A 19,740-nucleotide genomic window follows, 5' to 3' on the forward strand; every position below is an offset into this window, starting at 1 on the left:
CTTTAAAAAAACATTTTCAGATGAAATATGTCACAGATGATCCCCTTGCTTATTCCCACAGGATATTCAATGCGTTGTTCCTAAATCCTGGTTGTTCAGGTTTTTTAGCCTGCCATCGCAGTACACACCCACACAAACCCACACACACTCCAAGAGTAGCTGTTGATAGGGAAAACATCAGTGCCGGGGGGGGGGGGGGGGGGGGGGGGGGAGGGAGGGCAGAAAGGATAAAAGTAGCAAAACAGTCCATAAGGGTGTAATGATAAAAATGTCCTCATTACTTCTTGGCCTGTCCATTTGTTTGTTTTCATCAGACTCTCACGAAACTTCTTTGGCTAGCAGATTTTGGAGAGAAATTGCTTCACACAGAACCATAACATAGATGCAGTATCAAACCAAGTGTGCAGTTTATATTACAAAATTAGTTTTGGTAACCTCTCCAGGTTCATGGCCAAAGGACAGAGAAATCAGGAGCCGTGCTGTTGACAATGAGCACAACATTGAGTGTATGTGCTGTGCTGACCGTTCCTCAGACATAATTCTAATCCTTCTTTGTCCTCTATTGCATTTCAACATAATCTATATAAAAGTGTTCAGGTTTCATTTTTCTTTTAAAAATCTTTAAACAGTATGGGAGCAAGAGGGAGGAGGCAGGAAAAAAAAGTGTTAGACAAATCAAAATAGAAATCAATACTTTACATGTTCAGGGGAAAAATACCAAACCCCACAATTCACAATAAAAAGAAAGTCATTTTGGCACACAGACACTTGAAGATTGCAAAATGGTGTAGATTAAAAAATAGGTGTGTGTGTGCATGAGAGAGCACTATGGAATGGCTTTAACATCTGTTATACCCACCTGCAGGGGGTGTGACAAAGGCTGGGAGAAATTAATCATACTATTTTCTTCCTCTTCGTAAAGTACAAATGTAAAAACTCATAACACAATTCACGCTTGTAAAAGACTAACAATCTAGTTTGCAATGCCGTGTTTCTGACTTTGGTTAATAGTTTTCATAGTGAATCAGCACTTGGTACCTGAAAGGCTACAATCACTCCTCCAGGTGGCAGGCTTGTATTCGCTTTTAAACAGATAAAAGATTTTTTTTTCCTTTTTTTTTTTTTTTCTTTTCCTTAAAACGTATTCACATTTTCATAATACACAGAAAAAAAGTAAGCAGTTATTTGGTTTGCTTTAAGTCCTTTTAAAAAAGTGGCTTTTTTGGGGGTGGGGGTGGAAGGAGCTAATTCTACAACACACACACATTAAGTGCTGTGTATTTTGTTAATTTTTGTTTGTTTCGTGGTTTTTTTGTGTTTTTTGTTAGTTTTGTTTTTATATAGGAAAACCCACGCACATTTATAAACTGCTCTGTCCATCTTGTAGTTTTCTCAGTCTTTTACTTACAAGGGTGCTGAATGGGCATTTTCACAGAGTCCAAATTGTTAAATTTTTGTTTGTTTGTTTCCTTTTTTTTTTTTTTTTTTTTTTTTTTAGGAGTTTTCTTCCAGAGAGTCTGTTAAGGGCTCCATAGGGACTGCTGTCGCAGGCTCGTGCTGTTTTAAACGTTTAATTGTGTTCTTCAGTGCTTGCCTCTTATTGCAGAACCAAACTCTAACTACTTCCCGGTCATAGTTCAGTTTCTCTGCAATCTCTGTCATTTCCTGCCCAGAGGGATGAGTGTTCTTCTCAAAGTGGGCATTCAAGATCTCAAGAGCTTGTGGCGTGAATGAGGTACGCCTCTTGCGCTTTTTGGATGGTTCGCTTCCGATAAACTCAGTAAGGTTCTGCATACCTGCTCGATGGCGGGCCTCAGCCTCTGCCATCCACCGCTCAAGCACCGGCTTTATCTTCTGGGCACTTTTAGGGGTGATGTCCAGCTTTTCAAACCTGGCAGGATACAAAAGGCCAGGGTTCAGTTTGGCTGTCAGACTGCTAGCTATAGTGTTCTCTTGGGCTTCCTGTGGTAGGAAAAAGTGGCTTCTCAGGATGGTGTGTCTGAGGGAAAATTGAGAAAGAAGAGTCTTACACTGATGCTCTGCCAGGGTGGGACTTCCTGCCTGCCTGACTAATTGACTGGCAGAGGTAATTTACAATGGATTACAAAAGCCATCATATATCTAGAAATATATAGATATAGATACTTTTAAGCAAACACAAAATGAGCACTGTGACAAAATACCAAGAATTCAGTATGTTACATAATACAGGCTATGAGTTCAGTTTTTGTATTTCAAAATCAATTTTTCATGATCCTCAAACACATTAAGGCTAAATCTAATTACAGGAAATGACATCAAAGGCAACTGATTCTTATGCTCTCTTATTCATGATAATTATCTTGTTTACCCTTCCGTCCCATGTTGTCCAAATGCCACAGCTTTAGTAATACAAAGCAATAGCGACTGCTAGCCCCTGAATTTCAGGTTTCCTTTCTCTTTATTTGTAAGCAATTTTCACTGTATGCAAGTTAACACCATGTCCCTTCTCTGCGTAGGAAAAAAACTCCCATAGCTACTGTAGTGTTCAGCTCAAACAGCTGGACACATTGTAATTATCTTGAATGCCCCCACAACGTGCTAAGACAGACTCATGCCTTCTGGAGGAAACCCAGCATAATAGTGCACTAATATGCTGTGGCACCAAGCTGGTTTATTGTGGGATATCTACAAACTGTGCTGGATTGATATCACTTCCTGTAAATGAGGTTGTCTGTGTATTGTTTTGCCATCAAAAGTCCCTTGATAGATTTTAGATCAGGTTTTACCAATATTGTGAAATATATGGAGAAACACAACACAGAGCTTTAATTCTTTCAGAAACAACCACTGTATCATTGTAATCACTGTAATCATTGTAAATTCTCGCTCCTTTGATTTATCAAGTTAATCCTCTCTAGCTTAACATTTAAAATTCTTAATCAAAATCTGTAACATCATTCATTTGTATTTTCCCTATCCCCCATTCCCTCCAGACATAATAATATTTAATGCTGTTGAAAAACAATATTACTGCATGGCATCCTATTGTACTATCCAGTCCTCATGGTGCTGCTCTTGGTAATCAGAAGATGCTTTAAAGAGGAGGCAAACTGAATCCATGCCTTTATGCCTAATAACCCAGGGTCTGGAACTGGGATTCTTTAGCAATTGGTACAGCATCAAATACAGAGCATTCTTGATAGACCAGTTGGCAAATTTAGAAAACATTCCAGGAGTAAATATAATATCTCACACACAAACATATGAAGGGAAATAACTAATGGTCCAGATAATTTATAATTGGTGGTTATATTTCTATGCCAGTATGACTGCCAGGTTTTTCCCTCTTGTTACCCAGTGATATTTTAATTGCATAATGTATTTTTATAACTCTGTCACAAGGAAAAGGTTAGGAAAGTGCCAATATTGATATGTACTTTATTTTATTTTTCTATGAAGAATAAAATTAGTAAAGTGGAATATTAGATCGCATGCCCTGCAAATGGCACCAAAATATTTCACTGGGGCATGTGAGTTGGAAATTCAACTTGCTTATCCTTTTTCCATGAAGTTTATATATCGGCTTTCTTGTTATCATTAAGGGAAAGATAGAACTCAGTATTTCTGAGGAACGGGTTACTCTTGTTCATGAAGTGGCTTGCCTTTGTGCTTAACAAGAAGTGCACAGTCATTCCAGATTATTGCATCCCAAGGAGATGCCCCCAAAGATGGAGAGGAAAAGATAAAAATCGGAACCTTGCAAGCACTTAGGGCCAGATTCTGTACCTGTTACTCAGGCTCAGCAGTGATTTACTCCTCAGATACTCCCATTGTTTTCAAAGGGGGCTATTGGAGGGGTAAATGATAACTCTGTATCAGGGCTCGCCACTTCTGGCCCTTAATTAGCTATCTACTTCTAATCATAGCTGTGTTTTACATTATGATGATTTAGTGGGAAATGGTTTTTTTCATTTTAATTCAAAGCATCCCAACCATGTTACTAGGATCTGCATGTTAAAGGTGGGGAGGGGAAAATAAACCAAACATAAGCAAAGAAAACTGCAATTTATAAACAAAGTGCGGTATGTTAAAAAGCAATCTACAGCAACTACGAATTGGCAATGGCTAAAAATGCTGCTTGTTTTAGGTGTTCTTTACCAATTGACCATACAGAAGAAACAAAAGTAATGCTTAAGAACAGGCAGCAATAGCATTCATATCATTGGTGTTGCTTGTTAGTGTTGATGCTTCAGTACACGTTGTTTGGTATAACAATATACAAGTCTTGAAACAAATTTCCCAGCAGTAGTATCCTTGTATAGACTGAATAAAGGTTATTTTCTACAGGGAGGTATCTTATAAGAAAAAACAGTAGGGGAGGCCATAGAAGTGAGAGGATCCTATGGAGCTTTTTGTATTTAACAACAATCAATGGGTTTTATGGAAAATCATTGAGCAAAATGTGAGCTGCAAGCTCACTACCCCATACTGATGTTATTTATAACCTTAGTCTTAAACTGCAGGAAAAGTACACTTCCGTTCTATGGGGAATACATTAAAAGTATAAAGAGCAGATAAAAAGACAGAGCATTTCATGGATCACCAAGAACAAAATCCACTTAAATGAGCTTAGAGTTGGTTTCTTGGCTTTCACTGATGGAGGAGGACCAAAAGGCATTGCCCAAGAGGAAAAAGCTGTTACCTAAGTGTGTTTGTTACCTCATGCATAAACATGGGATTAGTGTAACATACATACATGCATACATGGTGTTTGCTTCCAACTATTTAACTTTAACTCCATCTAGACTGTATCATTTTTTTCCTTAAGATTAGAGCAGATTCTTACTCATTTTCTGTACATTTTTTAACACTTCGTGATAAAAAGATTGATGCTAGAAAGTTTGCAAGATAACACATGGTTAATTTTTTTCCCCTTCTGTGTTGCCTAGATAAATCACCATTAACATCCTATATGTGAAGTGCAAACCACAATAATGCAGGCTTTAACTTAGCAGGGATGCAGCCATGAAATATCTGTTCAGTAACCCTATCTGTAGAAAATGGCACAGTATGAAGAGGGTCAGCTGGCGTTTATACAGCATCAGCAGGGTCTCCAGCTCCACTACTGAATTAAATCTCAAAGCCAGGAACATATTTATTGTTTCATACTTGTTGTTAAAAAAAGGAAAAGAATAAAGTTGCTTTAAAGACACACGGTAAGTACAGTTTATCTGCCAGATACCAACATTATTTGCTAGTCTAAGTAAACAGTCAATTCTAAGGAGACATGATTAAAATACTCATATACTCCAGAATAATAAATACAATTAAGAATGAAGAGAGGAGGATATAGCTTATTATGTAACTTGTTACCTGCAGATGGCAGACTGGCTATAGGCTGGGCCTTCTGTGGCACTTAGCGCTTGGCCAACTTGAGTCTGTGTCAGACCAAGAGACAGGCGGCGGATTTTAAAAGCTTTGGCAAATTCTCGGATTTCCTCCAAATTCACCCCATCCACTTCGCCAGTGGCTGTTTGAGGATCTGTTGAAATATTTTTTAAATTTTGTAAATGCTTCACATTACACACGAGCTGTCTAGGATTGCTATATTTTATTTGGATGTGTAAGTTGGTTTCTTTCCCCCTAACAGAAATAGGTTGGCAGTGTCAGAAGTTACAAAACATTCTTAATTAATTTCTTCCCTAAAATGCTAACGCGTTTGCAGACCAAGATATTTATAGTTCATTTCAAGGCAGTGGGGAAAATTTTCAAAGGCACAAATGGCAGTTAGGTGCTTAACTCCTGTTAGGTGCCTTCTCCCATTGTAGTCAATGGGATTTTATACCATTTGTGCCTTTGAAAATCTCCTCTGGTTTCAACAAATAAAGCTCACTGTCTTCTCTGATTATCTTTGGCTCATCCAAGGGGCTGGTATTTTTTTCCCTTAAAATGCGCACAACTGATGAAAATGGGCTGATTTTTTAAATTTGAAACTAAGTCTTTTCTGCTTTAGGTGGAACAAATGCAAGCAAACAAACCGAACCAAACCCAAAACACCTGCCCCATCCAAATATTTCTGTTTGAAACATCTTTGTTTTATAATCAGTTCTTAAAACGTGTCTTTGTCAGAAACATCCTTTCAGGGTTTGCATTCTGCATCCCATCAGGTTGCCAGCCAAAGAGCAGAGTATTTGCAATTTCAGCCATCATGTTTTTGATGGTAATGCTGGACTATTTTTTACTTTTACATTCGACCCTCAGAAGATAATGCTCATGAAGCTGTGAGAATAAATTTGTCCGTTTTCTCCATAGCTGTTTACTGACACAGAAGCCTTTGTCCCTGAAAGGGCACATAATAAAGGATGTCTACCATAGGAAGGCTCCTTTGGTGCTGGATAACTCGGTCAATTTAGGATTTATCAAGGGAAATGACACAACAGCTGGAGAATGAAACTTTTCCCCCCCAAGCTACTGATCCCTGGCTAAATGAAAGCATTCGCCAAGCCGGAGACAGCATGGGTCTAGGATGGTAGAAGATTTCAAAGTCTTGTTCAATGCTGCGTGTAGTGAAGCCATTCTGCCAGCGAGACATCTCTATTGTTCTTCACCTCATTCCTGAGACTTCTTAGGTGAAAAGTTTTCAGCACAATAACCCGTCAATTTCTGTAAATACAAGTAGTTGTCCGAGGACTGTGCTAGACTACATTACTGTGCCGAACACCATATTATAGTGGCTCCTGCTAGTACTGGTATAGTTAAGGACTTGTTAGCATTACAGTAACAAAGCTTTCATTTTCAAGGGATTTATAACCCTGATGTAAAAATTCCCTTAGGGTTGAAACACCATCTAAAAAATCTCTTAACCCAATGAGAGAAGAAGAAAGAGATTTTTAGCATAAAAATGTAGCCTATGTTGATTAGAATGTTTTAAAATATAATAATAAAAAACCTATATCATTTTTATCAGAAACAATGATATTTTTCTCTTCTCTAGTTGCAAAATAGTTTGGATTTTAAAAATAAAATTGCACAGGTTTAGATCCCATACCGTGAGCTATTGTGTGTGTGTGTGTAGTGTTGAGCACTCAACAGTGCAACTCCTGTTGAAGTCAGTGGGAGCTGCATGTGCTCAGTATATCAGATAAATTAGGATCTATATGTATTTCATGCATGTATGAGTACATACACACACACATTATACGTGTGTGTATATAATATATCCATATAAATTGTATATTTTTATATATAGTTAGTGTGTGTAAATAAAACCAACATCATTCAGATTTACAAAGCACTATTGTTCATACAAAGAAACAGTTATCCCACAAATGTTTGAAATATTCCTACTTACTGTACACACGACTGGCAAACCCCATTGGTTCTTAAGCGGGAAATTTTCAAAGACACAAATGGGAGTTGGGAGCGTAACTGCCCTTTGTGCCTTTGAAAATCTTTTCAGAAATGTATATAACTCCATTGACACAGTAAGTTATAAGGAGTCCCCATTAAGATGATGGCCTCCCCCATTTCTCTCCTTTCTTTGTTTTAGGGCTCTGAGTGGGGATGCTAGGAATAGACCAACGGACAAATCAACCATTTCCAAAGCACTTTTAAATGTAGTTCTGAAAGCAGCAAGCTCGGTGTTAAGGATATTTATGGCTATTGCTGAGGGTTGGTGGAAAGACTGAATCCTGTTGGGAGGGAAAGAATAAAGATGTAAGAAGCCAAGGCTTGTTTGTTTGGACATAATTATGGATGAACTGTGTTGAGTTTTATTGCAACTGAACTCCTTTGCAATGACAGGGTTGCAAGAGGTCACTTCCTGCACTGGGATCTTGGACCAGGGAAGAATTAGACTGAACTCCTTCTTTGGAGTGGAGATCAACACCTATCATGCAAACATGAAAAGGGGAAGAAAAGATCTGACATGCACGGTAGAAAATAGTTAGTATCTGGGTTAGTGAAATGGCTAGTTACTCTCATGTAATGTCTTTAGAATATGGTTTGTATTAGTAGACAGGGACTGTACTGTAATACTTTCTTCCACCCCTGAGCTTTGCAGAAAGTAGCTTTTGGATCAGATTTTACCAGATTTCTATTCAGGGTCTGATCCGAAGTCCATTGAAGTCTATGGAAAGACTCCTCTGACTTCAGTCAGACCCTTACTGCTCACATATGCAGTACATTGTTTTTTATATATAGAAGATTCCTTAGACACTATCATCTATAATGGCTGAGGCCCATCTCACACTATTGCCAGGTAAGATTACTATCTTTCTTGCTAGGATTGCAATTTCCCTCCTGTTTTAATGCAAATTTCTCATAGTATATTGTAAATAAGGCTGTTGATTTTTAAATCCAGTTGATAGCGTGGAATAGATAATACAGTGCAAATGAGGATAAAGGGGGATGTCTATCTTATGGAGTTGTCATGGTCAATAGTATCAATGTTTAGATTAAAGCTCCCAACGTACTCTGTGGCCTGTTACTCTACCATGGCTGCAGAACTGCCAGGTCATGCTGAGGGGAGAAGGAGCCAACTGGGACCTCTATAGGGAGAGATGTACATTGGGAACCTCTCCACTTGAGGGGACAGAAAAGACACCACATGGAATTTCCTCTGTGGTGCTAGGGGTATTCCTGGGGGAGAAGGAGAGAGAATCTGGTGTGAAACCAGGAGATTCATAAGTTCCTATAGAGTCTTTCCTGTTCTTCTGCCTTGGAGAGCTCTCCTCCTGCTGCAGAGCTGTCTCCTTGCAGTGTCAGCTCTGCTGGGATTAAGTAAGGCCTGGGTGTGCTCTGCTTTCTTCTGCAGAATGCAAATATGTTCCTATCTGTGTATTAATGGATAAGAAACAGTGTTGAGAAACTGACACACAGGGAAGATGTGGGTGAGGAGAAAGAATAGAGGGTAGCTGGCAAGGTAAGGACCACAGCAAGTAAATAGGGTAGAGAGAGGCAGGACAAGACAGTGTATGTAAATGGGAAACAGGGGGGCACACAGGAGATGGGAAAAGAAAGAGAGAAATAGCTTTGGTGTAGTTTATTTGTGGGAAGTGTGCAGATACTATGGTGATGCATGACAAGATAAGAACCTGGATAGACAAAGAAAGAATGGGATTCATAGAGAGATAGGTCCTATAGTGTGAGGAAAAGAGAGAGATGTTACCCATAGAGATATGTGGTGAGAAAACTCAAGAAATTGGTGGAAAGAGGCATTAGAGGTTAGGGAATTGGAAGGGGAAGTAGGAGAAAAATGACCCTTAACATTTTTCTTTTGAGGTATGTGAATAGGAAAGAAAGAAAGCAAGAAAGAGGGTAGAAGGAGTGAGTTATCTGAGAGAAGAGCACACACACAGGATAAGAGAATTAAGATAAAGTACCGTGTACACAGAAAGGGAAAAAACCAGAAGTGAAACTTGCAGTCCTTGCTTACGCCAAGCTGTTATTTAAATGAATAGCTTTGCCTAAATGAGAACTAACAATTGCAAAATCTGACCCTGAAAGCTAAATTTAAAATAAAAACCTTTAGGAAAAAGACAGTAGGAGAGAGGGAGGAAAGAAAAAATGAAACACAAAGGGAAACATAAAAAGGTGTCACAGGACATCATGGAAGAGAAACAATCTATAATAGAAAGGAAAGAAAGGAGGGAATTAGAGAAAATACACTGAAATTTTAAAAAGGATGAAAAATTTTAGAAAACACATTGGGGGAAAACAATGTAAAATCACAACGAAGATATATACATAGAATGAAAAACAAACTGGAACAGACAACATGGAAAATGTATTTTACTGGAAGCAATGAAGGGCCCTTACTCATGTTGAGTAGCACCTTAGTCCACAGTTCCATGAATTTCAGTGGGGCTACCTTTAGAGTAAGTTATAACTCAATGTGAATAAGTATGGCAGAATCTTGCCCTAAGTAATTAATTAGATTACTATATAATGTCACTCCCTAAGTAACTTGCCAGTTTTGCCTCTTATAAATAGACATGGGTACATGAATATTTTCAGTATTACCTGAACTTCTCTATTCTCACTAATTAGACCTGAAATAAATACTGCAAATCCCTACTGAGGTAAAATTATATAGGGCTGAATTGTAGCTCAAGGTTAGACAGAGCTTTTAGAAATTACTGTCACAGGAGCAGCACAGGGAACAAATTGTCATTTAAAGGACCACAATTCCTTCCTTGCTTCCCACATGAGGTACTAATTTATTGCTTGCCTGTTGGGGCAGTAAAGGACTGATCCCACTGAAATCAATGTGAGTCTTTCAATTGACTTCAGTGGGCACTGGATCAGGTCCTAAATTACCTTGGTGTATTATCTCAGCCAAGCTGGCTAATGTATGGCTAGATACCCTGGCACTGGTGTTATATGTTCCGGGAAAGATACACTATTTAATAAGCTGGCTGACATATTCTGCACCAGCTTCAGTTTCTGGGTTGGTTAAAGTAACATAGCACTTGCCAGAGTGGATCAGATTCAAGATACATCTAGTCAAGCATACTGTTAGATAATGGCCAGTACCAGATGCTTCAAAGGAAGGAGCATAAACCCTACAGTAGGCGGATGTTAGGTAGTTTGCCCTCCCCCCCAGGTGTCATCCTCATCTCAGATAGTTAGAGACTTGCATAATATGAACTACCTTTTAGTTTTAAGAATGAGGAGAGGCTGCCATTTTGTTCGCTATTAGGATAATCAATTAAGGGCTACTACAGTTTTTATGACCATTTTTAGTGCTGTTTGGGATTTCTTATGGGATGTTTATGCCTTGAATCACAGCCCTTTGCAGTACTTATTGGCATGGATTATTCCAGTTAGCAATATACAATCCATTATATGAATAAGGAGGAAAGGTAGATAAGGAAGATAAGCAAGAACAGAAACAAACAGATAGGAGAAATAAAGAGAGCCAGGGAGCAATACTTACTGCTGACTAACTGGCCAACACTCAAAGCTGAAGAGGAGGAGGATGAGGAGGAAGAAGAGGAAGCCTGACGCACTGGGCTTTGAGACACTGAGGCTTGACTGTGAGCCAAATGCAGGAGGTTGGATTGTGAGGCTGCTTGTCCCACTTGCGTCTGGGCGGGCGGATGGAGCTATATGTTAAAATGTAAAAATAAAAATTTAGAAAATGTACTAGGAATCAGAGACTTTGAATGAATCGTGTGCGCCTTCTAGTCCCAAAGAAACCATTGACTCTGAAGGAGCATATAACACCAAAGTTTAGATGACAAACGGTCGACAGGGACAGTTTGAGCTGAGTCAGACAATCTCCCTTCCCATTTTGTTTAGTATAATCAGATAATTTCTCCGCACCTACTACCATCCACTCGATGGACTCTTTATATATTTTCTTTATTGAAATGAGCATCAGAGAGATTTCTGCTACATGCAGCAGGCCTCTGATTTTAGAAGTATAAGTCCCTCACCCTACAATCTGATCCATGAAGACAAGCTCTCAGTCCCTATATAAGTCAACATGGTTTCAGGAAGGTGGAAGGTCCTTTCAGGATGGGACCAGGGAGCTATAATAAAAGGGATAGTCCATTTTATGACACTAGCTAAGGATTAAAATTAGTTGTAATGCCTTATTATTCCTCAGTCCATAAACCTGTTCTTTTTTGGTAGCATGCTGGGAAACTTCTGAAATCCAATCATGGACCATTAGGATTGACATTTCTTTATATATTTTCCAATAGCTAAGATGTTACTCAAATATGGCTAGATGCAATTAATATACAGTGATACATTATGGATCTGACTCTGCTCTTCCACCCACTTTACAATGGTATAATCTTGTTAACTTCAGTGGAGATACTTCTGATTCACACTGGAGGAAGCAAGAGGAGACTCAGACCCTTTCTCCTCATAAAAACAGCTAAAGCTCATTGTCCGGCTATGCCAGGTGGAGGACAGAAGACACTGGATATGGTTTAATTAGGCTGCAACTTCATTCCTAAATTCTGGAAGTACCCGGAAGATAAAATTGTACAGTGCAGGTAATTCCATAAACATTTACATATACCTGAGTGGGGAAGGCTGATGTCTGCCCTCCCCCTTTACCCATTCTGGTCCCCAGCCAGTTCATATCTGGGCCCTCACCCACTCCACAAATGAAGGTTAGGGGGGCCTATAAAGGAGTGTGGGGTTGAGTCCCTGACATACTAGTCATAAGAGCCCTGAGTCCCCTTGTTTCCACTCCTTTAAAGAATACTTTCTTTACCAATCCATTTAATCTGATCACCGTATCCCTTCCCTATGGAGTACTTGCACTGGACATCCATCCCAAGCTTAGATAGTGAGTTGCAACAGCATAACCTAACTCCCAATTCTTTTTTGCCCCAACTAAAACCCCAACCTGCTGTGAGGAAGGTGAACTCCCCTCTCTTCCCCTCTCACACACACATACACGTCACCTTGGCCTATCTGGCACTCAGGGATAAATTATTCCTTCCCAGTCCCCCGAGAAAGGAGTGACTAGCATGATGCCCACAGCAGATCATGACAAAACCTGATATTTAACTACCTTCACAGACGGAAGGGTGCATGCTGCTCTGCCCGGTCTGGGGAAAAGCATGGACCTTTTCCAACAAGCTAGACAGCACCCTCACCGCTTAATGTGCAGTGAGGCCATTCTGTGCCACTGAATTTACACAAAACTCCCATTCAATTCAAGGGGAGATCTTTACCAGGAATGAAGGTGGTACATGGACCCTATAATATAAAACAGCCTTATAATATCCTAATATTATAAATTTATTATAACCTGGCACAGCCTTATTAGACTACAGTACAATATCATAATATATCATTTTAAGACAGCAAGTCTTTATTATCCCTTTATAACATATTGATTCTTTCTGTAGGCCTAAAAGACTACAAAAATGAACAAAAAGGACTCATAAGTCATGCTAATTGTTAGCCATGTGAGTCCTCACAGTGGGGAAATAAAGAACCACCTTGTGTTGCTCAGGATGAATATTATATTTAATTTTTAAGGTGCATAAAGAAAATTATTGTTTGATTTTACTGAACAAGTGACTTCAGGTAAGAGGTCCCTTTGGTATCTTTAGTAGCACCCCAAATTAGGAGTACATTCCACACATACACAAAAAGACTGATGATAAACACAGAAACAATTAAAGTGCCCAGAACAACTGGTACTTGTTAGATGTGTTTGATCTAATTCAAGGTGGCTAACCAGCTCCTATGGAACACATATTTGCATCTTTTTATTTTTAATGTACCTATTCCTATTACAGAGGAATTCAAAAATTGGAGGTAAGGGGAATCAGGCCACTTTGTGGGGTTTTTTTTAACGGTTAATTTCATTTACTTGTGTAAGCCAGCTCTAGCCTACTATGATTTCCTTATGGATCAAAAAGCAAAATCATTTCACAGTCTTGAGGTTTAGTTAAAAAACTGGATTTTCTTCAAAGAACTTCAAGCCCTATCAGAGTTATACTGGCCAAGGATGTGACTGAAACACTTGCAGCTTTCAAATATCTGGATACATCAAATACCTGTAAAGATTTTTTCCAGCTGGGCTGGATTTTTCCCACAGGTTAAATGCCTGTGGAATAGAAAACCCCCAACTTAGCAGAACTACTGAGAGATAATATTGGAAGCTAGGGAAGGAACTCATGGAGGGGGAATTTTGCACTCCCTGAATGTGGCAGAGCTGGGCATTCCATCCCTTCTGCATAAACCACTGCAGAGCAGTGCTTTCAAGAGCAGATCTGGGAATGGGCAAGTATGTGATCTCTGTGTCTGTGATCACACAGATCCTCTGGCAAAGTACTACAATACAAAGATGCCTCTGAGTTAGTGGCTTCTATTCCAGCCCCTACAGAATGGCTGGAGAATAACCCTGTGTCATACACATGGGCAGAGGGTATATTCCATCCTCTCTCACTCCCATATAGTTTCCTGCAAACCCCCTGGTTTTACTGGTGTGATGGTGGGCTGTAAATGTCATGCCTAAAGAACAATAATGGTGTTCTATGACATGAAACTGCATTAAAGTACTCACTCTGTTTTCATCCACTATAATTTCCATTCCAGAAATAGGACTTAAAGAGAGGTGATGATTAGATTGCGAATAAGGCAGTTTGTTTAACTTTGACTTTTCCAGATGACACAATCAATTCAAGCTAATGCAAGAGTTGATGTTTTTCCAATTTTGGACATGTATGTAAGCTATGAGATATATTTATGATTATTCTACTTTTTCTATCCAAAGACAGAAGAGTGTATAGAAATTGCAGCAGCTGTTGCTTTATGTGCCACTCTGTGTAGGTGGATGTAGTGGGTACACAGAGAATAACTACTGTATGTAACACTGATCAGAATCTGTCAGGGATACAAATGTGTGCTACAGCCAAAGAAATAGGATGAATACGAAAAAAAAAAATCAAAGCAGAGCATAATATTTTACAGGAATAATGACTGTATTTTTCACAAAAGTGCATAAATGAAAAGGGCCACATTCTTCTCTCTCATCCACCAATTTTACATCAATGGAGTTAGTGCTGATTTATGCTGGCATAAACAAGGATCGAATCATGCCCATAAAACTGAATTTTGTCACTACATTAATTGTGGGTGGTATTTTACTACATCTGGGATTGTTGACTGTAAATGTACAATATGGTCCACAGGTGAAGTTGGTGATCTTCTGACCTGATTGAAATGATTGAGAGCAAGTTAAATTGACCTTAATCTCTCTGTGCCTCAGGTCCACATCTGTAAAATGGGGATAACAATATTTTCATCTCTTGCAGAGGTATTTTGCAGCCACATTATGGGTTGTGACACTCTCAGGTACTGCAGTGATGGAAGCCATAAGTACATAGATAAGTGACCTTGCAGACTTCTGAAATCCTTAGGTTTTTTGGAAGGCTACTACTGGTATTTTGCAGCCTTATTCTACCACTCTAAAATAGGAATAATGGACAAAGCTTTTTCTACCCCAAAATTACAACACTTTTTCACTCATGTAATTGACTGAAGGACTACGGAGAATGTCATTAGTTTGCCAGTGACACAGATGTGCAATTAATGAAGAAATGAGGAAAAACTGGTTCCATCATCATGAAGAAAAGTCAGATACTATGAAAAGCAAAAGAAGAGAGTGAAGCTAGATTGAGACACCACCATTTCGTGGCTATGTTGAAACACAGAGAAAGAAGAGCATGGTCTTCATAAAACAACAAAGCAACAGGAGCATACCAGAGATTGAGAGCAAGGTAGATTTTAATGTGCAATAAGAAAACAAGGGATTTCATGGAGTTGTGGTAATGAAGTGGGACATTGGGTATGTGGGAAGAGGCTGCAGAAAGAAAACTTTCTTGGCCTGAAATTTGGAAAGCAGCTGTACAGAGAATGAACACAGTCCCATCTGAGAGCTGTCCACAACCTTCCAGCAACAGCTAATTTGGCACATACTGGCAGGAGAATGCTGCCTTGCAGCACATTTTACCCTGTTGGAGCATAGCTGTACTCCAGGGCACTAGTGCTCTAAGACACAATGAAATATTAAAAGTTCTGGCAGGCACTGTAGATAAGACCAGACTCATCTGAGGGCAAGTCAGACTACATACCAGATTGATTGAATCTGCTATGTAGAAGCAAACAGTAAGACAATAGCAAGAAAGTATATATGCAAAGGTACTTATCATAGCTAAAGCAGACAAGTGCTTCTGTGTGTTGTGGGTGGGCAGGTATCATACAACAAGCTCATGTTTCTTAACAAAAGATATACTTCTCAGTATGGTATGGACTTGGATGAAGTCCGTCACAAAAGGCTATTGAGGAAACTAAGCAGTCAAGGGTATGAGGTGAAGTGCTGTCCTGGATTATGAACTGGTATTCATAGAGAGGAAATACAAAGAGTAGGAACAAATGGTTAATTTTCTCTTGGAGGGAGATTAGTATGAGGTGCTCCAAGGATTCATATTAGGACAAGTGTTGTTGAATGAGTTTAATAAATACCTAGAGAAATGGTGAAAAATGACCAGGTAAAATCTGCAAGTGGCACAATTATTTAGGTTAGTACAGAAGACCACAAGGAACGCCAGAAGGACCTTTCTAGCTACATGGTTGGGAAACATTATGACAGATGAAATGCAGTACAGATAAATGTAAAATGATGTACATTAGAAGGAATAATTTCAGTGACTCACACACGTTGTTGGGTTCTAAATTAACTGTAACAATTCAAAGAAAAAATGTAAGTGTCACAGTGGACAGCTCATTGAAAACACCTGCTCAAAGAGCACTGGTAATCAAAAAAGCAAACAAAATGTAAGATTGTATAAGAAAAGGACAGAGAATCAAACCAAAAACATTATGATGCCATTATATCAATTGCTGATGCACCTCACCACTATTACTGTGCTCAGTTCTGATCACACCATCTCAAAGAGGTTATTGCAAAAATGAAAAGGGTTGAGAGAACGGCAATGAAAATGTTTAGATGTACAGAAAGAATTGTATATGAAGAGAGATTAAAAACATGAGGCCTACAATAGGTGCACTTTAAACATTTTCATTGTTTTGAAAGGTATTACTAGTTCTAGTAAAATTCTCATTATATGTATAGGCAACTGTATATATGTTTAAACTGATAATATCTTTAAAATTGGTAAAAAGTTCGAAACAGCAGCTACTCTGTGTAGCTTGGAGAAGAAATGAATAGGAGTGACATGATAGAGGTATATAAAATAATGAATAGATGAGAGAACATAAATTGGAAGTTTCTATTTATTCTCTCATAATAGAACAAGGTGATACCCAATGAAATTAAAAAGCAACATATTTACAACTAAAAGAAGGAGACAATATATTATAAGAACATATAAGTAACCTGTGGAACTCATGGCCACATGGTACCATTGAAGCCAAGAATTTAGCAAGATTCAAAGATTGATTAGACGTTCATATAAACAGCTAAGCCAACCACAGTTATAGTAGATAGGCTAAAAAGTATATAAGTGGCATAAATCCTCATACTCAGCACACAATATAATCACTAAAAATAAAATTTTCAAAAAGTTCCTAAGTGACTAGGAAGCTGATGTTCCATTGACTTTTAGCTGGGATTTATGCACTTTTGAAAATTTTACTCTCATTGCCTGGATTTAGAAAGGAAATTCCACTAAGAGTACTATATTTCATACTTGTTCATTGTAAGATTTCTTGCATCTTTCGCTAATGCATCTGGTGTTGACCACTCTCAGAGACAGGATACTGGACTAGATGGGCCACTGGCCCATTGTGCTATGGCAATTCTTGTGATTCTGTGGCCACCACAGGAGGGCTTTAAAAGTGACTATGAATTGGTTTTGGCTAGTTTGGTGGCTCTTATCAGAAAGTTGGATGATTGAATTTTAAAATATAACAAACTAATTTGGACCCACGTTCATTTGGGGTATAATCTGGGTGGATAATTCATGAACATATTCATAGAATCATAGAATAGAATAATAGAAATGTAGGGCTGGAAGAGACTTCAAGAGACCATCTAGTCCATCCCCCCACACTGAGGTGGGACCAAGTATACTTAGACCATCTTCAGTGGGTGTTTGTCTACCTTGTTCTTAAAAACTTCCAATGAAGGGGGTTCCACAACCTCCCTTGGGAGCCTATTCCAGTTCTTAACTATCCTTATAGTTAGAAAGTTTTCCTAGTATCTAAGCTAAATCTTCCTTGCTGTGGATTAAACCCACTGCTTCTTGTCCTGCCCTCAGTGAACATGGAGAACAAATTATCACTATCCTCCTCATACAGCCCTTAACATATTTGAAGACTATGAGATCTCCCCTCAGTCTTCTTTTCTCAAGACTAAAAATGACCAGTTTTTTCTAACTTTTCCTCAGAGGTCAGGTTTTCTAAACAATTTATCATTTTTTTTGATGCTCTCCTCTGGACTCTCTCCAATTTGTCCACATCTTTGCTAAAGTGTGGTGCCCAGAACTGTACACAGTATTCCAGCTGAGACCTTAGCAGTGCCAAGTAAAACAGGACAACTACCTCCCATATCTAACGTATGAGTTACCTGTTAATACACTCCAGAATAATATTAGCCTTTTTTGCAACTGCATCACACGGTTGGCTCACATTCAGTTTGTGATCCACTATAACCCTGAGATCCTTTTCAGCAGTACCACAGTCTAAACAGTTATTCCCCATTTTTTTAATTGTGCATTTGAACTTTCCTTCCTAAGTGAAGTACTTTTGCACTTGTCTTTACTGAATTTCATCTTGAGGATTTCACCTATTTGTCAAGGTTGTTTTGAATTTTAACGCTGTCCTGTCATTCTGGACACCATCCGCAAAGGTTAGTCTTTCCTTTTAAAAAGTCAGAAAGAAGCTAACAAGGTATGTATTTGACAAAGTCTACAAAGATTTTTGAACAAACTATTCACCCAGTAACTGTTTTCATTATTTGTGTAGCACAAGTTGTGCATATGGTCAAATCAAATTTCACTTTTGAATTTGAACAGTCACAAATAAGTTTTGCAATTTCAACTCTAAAAGGAACTGCTGTGTGCTCTGCACTCTGAAAAACCAGGCAGTGCCTAAATATTAACATAAACATTTCCAGCCCAAAATATAAATATTAGTAGCTGAGGAATTGCCTCTTTAAGAGCCAAATTCTGGATTCAGCTACATTGGTGTAAACCTGGATTAACTCCATTGAAGTAAGTAATGTTACACTGAATTTTCACTCATGTGAAGTATTGGCCTCTTGGCTCCATTCCTGGCACTGTCACTGAACTTCCATGTTACCTTGGGCAAGTCTCTTGTGTTGGGACTTTTCAATGTGACTTGTGTTCCTAAATCACTGAAGCATTTTTGAAAATCCCATCCTGAATTTTTCTGTTCCCTCAGTTCCCCATCTGTAAAATTGAGAAAGTAATACTTTCTGTCTTCTGGCTTTATCTTGTCAATTTAGATTGTAAGCTCTTCAAGGCAGGAGCTAACCTCTTAATATGAGTATGTACAGGGCCTCACACAATGGGATCCATGCTACTGTAATACTACCAATAAAAATACTTTAACCAAGATCAGAATTTGGTTTTGAACCTTTTACATAAAAATATGGAATGAGAAAAGTCTAAAAAGAAAAATTTTTGAAATACAGTAAAATAGCACGTGACTTTACTCCTAGCACAATTTTGATAAGAATTATAAGAATGGCTACACTGGGACAGACTAATGGTCCATCTAGCCCATTATCCTGTCTTCCGACATTGGTCAGTGCCAGATGCTTCAGAGAATAAACAGAACATGGCAATTATTGAGTGTTCCATCCTTTGACATCCAGTCCCAGCTTCTGGCAGTCAGAGGCTTAAGGACACCCAGAGCACAAAGTTGTGTCCCTGACCTTTTTGGCTAATACTCATTGATGGACCTATCCTTCATGAATTTACCTAATTCTTTCTTGAACCCAGTTATACTTTTGTCCTTCACAACTTCCCCAGACAACAGTTGACTATGTATTGTGTGAAGAAGTGCTTCAGAGCCATTTTTATTTATTTGTATTTATCAGCACTGAATTTCATCTGCCATTTTGATCAGGAACAGTGCCAAGGGAAAGTCAGTGACCAACCTGAGTTTTGATGAGGTGACTGGCTCTGTGGATGTGGGGAAGGCGGTGGATGTGATATACCTTGACTTTAGCAAAGCTTTTGATACGGTTTCTCACAGTATTCTTATCAGCAAGTTGAGTATGGGTTGGAT

At 38.7% G+C, this 19,740-nt stretch overlaps 1 protein-coding gene across 1 annotated transcript in view; it reads right to left on the reverse strand.

The window, feature by feature from the left end:
• Window positions 1-831: 831 nt before the first annotated feature.
• POU6F2 (POU class 6 homeobox 2) overlaps window positions 832-19,740 on the reverse strand; it is a 362,572-nt gene continuing 343,663 nt past the window's right edge. The window contains exons 8-10 of the mRNA XM_067550434.1: window positions 10,922-11,090; window positions 5,356-5,524; window positions 832-1,999 (exon numbers count right to left, since the gene is read on the reverse strand). Coding sequence (XP_067406535.1) covers window positions 1,495-1,999; window positions 5,356-5,524; window positions 10,922-11,090 — 843 coding nt within the window. The 3' untranslated portion in view covers window positions 832-1,494. The remainder of the gene's footprint in view (window positions 2,000-5,355; window positions 5,525-10,921; window positions 11,091-19,740) is intronic.

The sequence above is a fragment of the Emydura macquarii genome, unplaced genomic scaffold, assembly GCF_026122565.2.
Source record: "Emydura macquarii macquarii isolate MOO-44397 ecotype Brisbane River unplaced genomic scaffold, CSIRO-AGI_Emac_v2 contig_1263, whole genome shotgun sequence".
NCBI lineage: Eukaryota > Metazoa > Chordata > Testudines > Chelidae > Emydura > Emydura macquarii.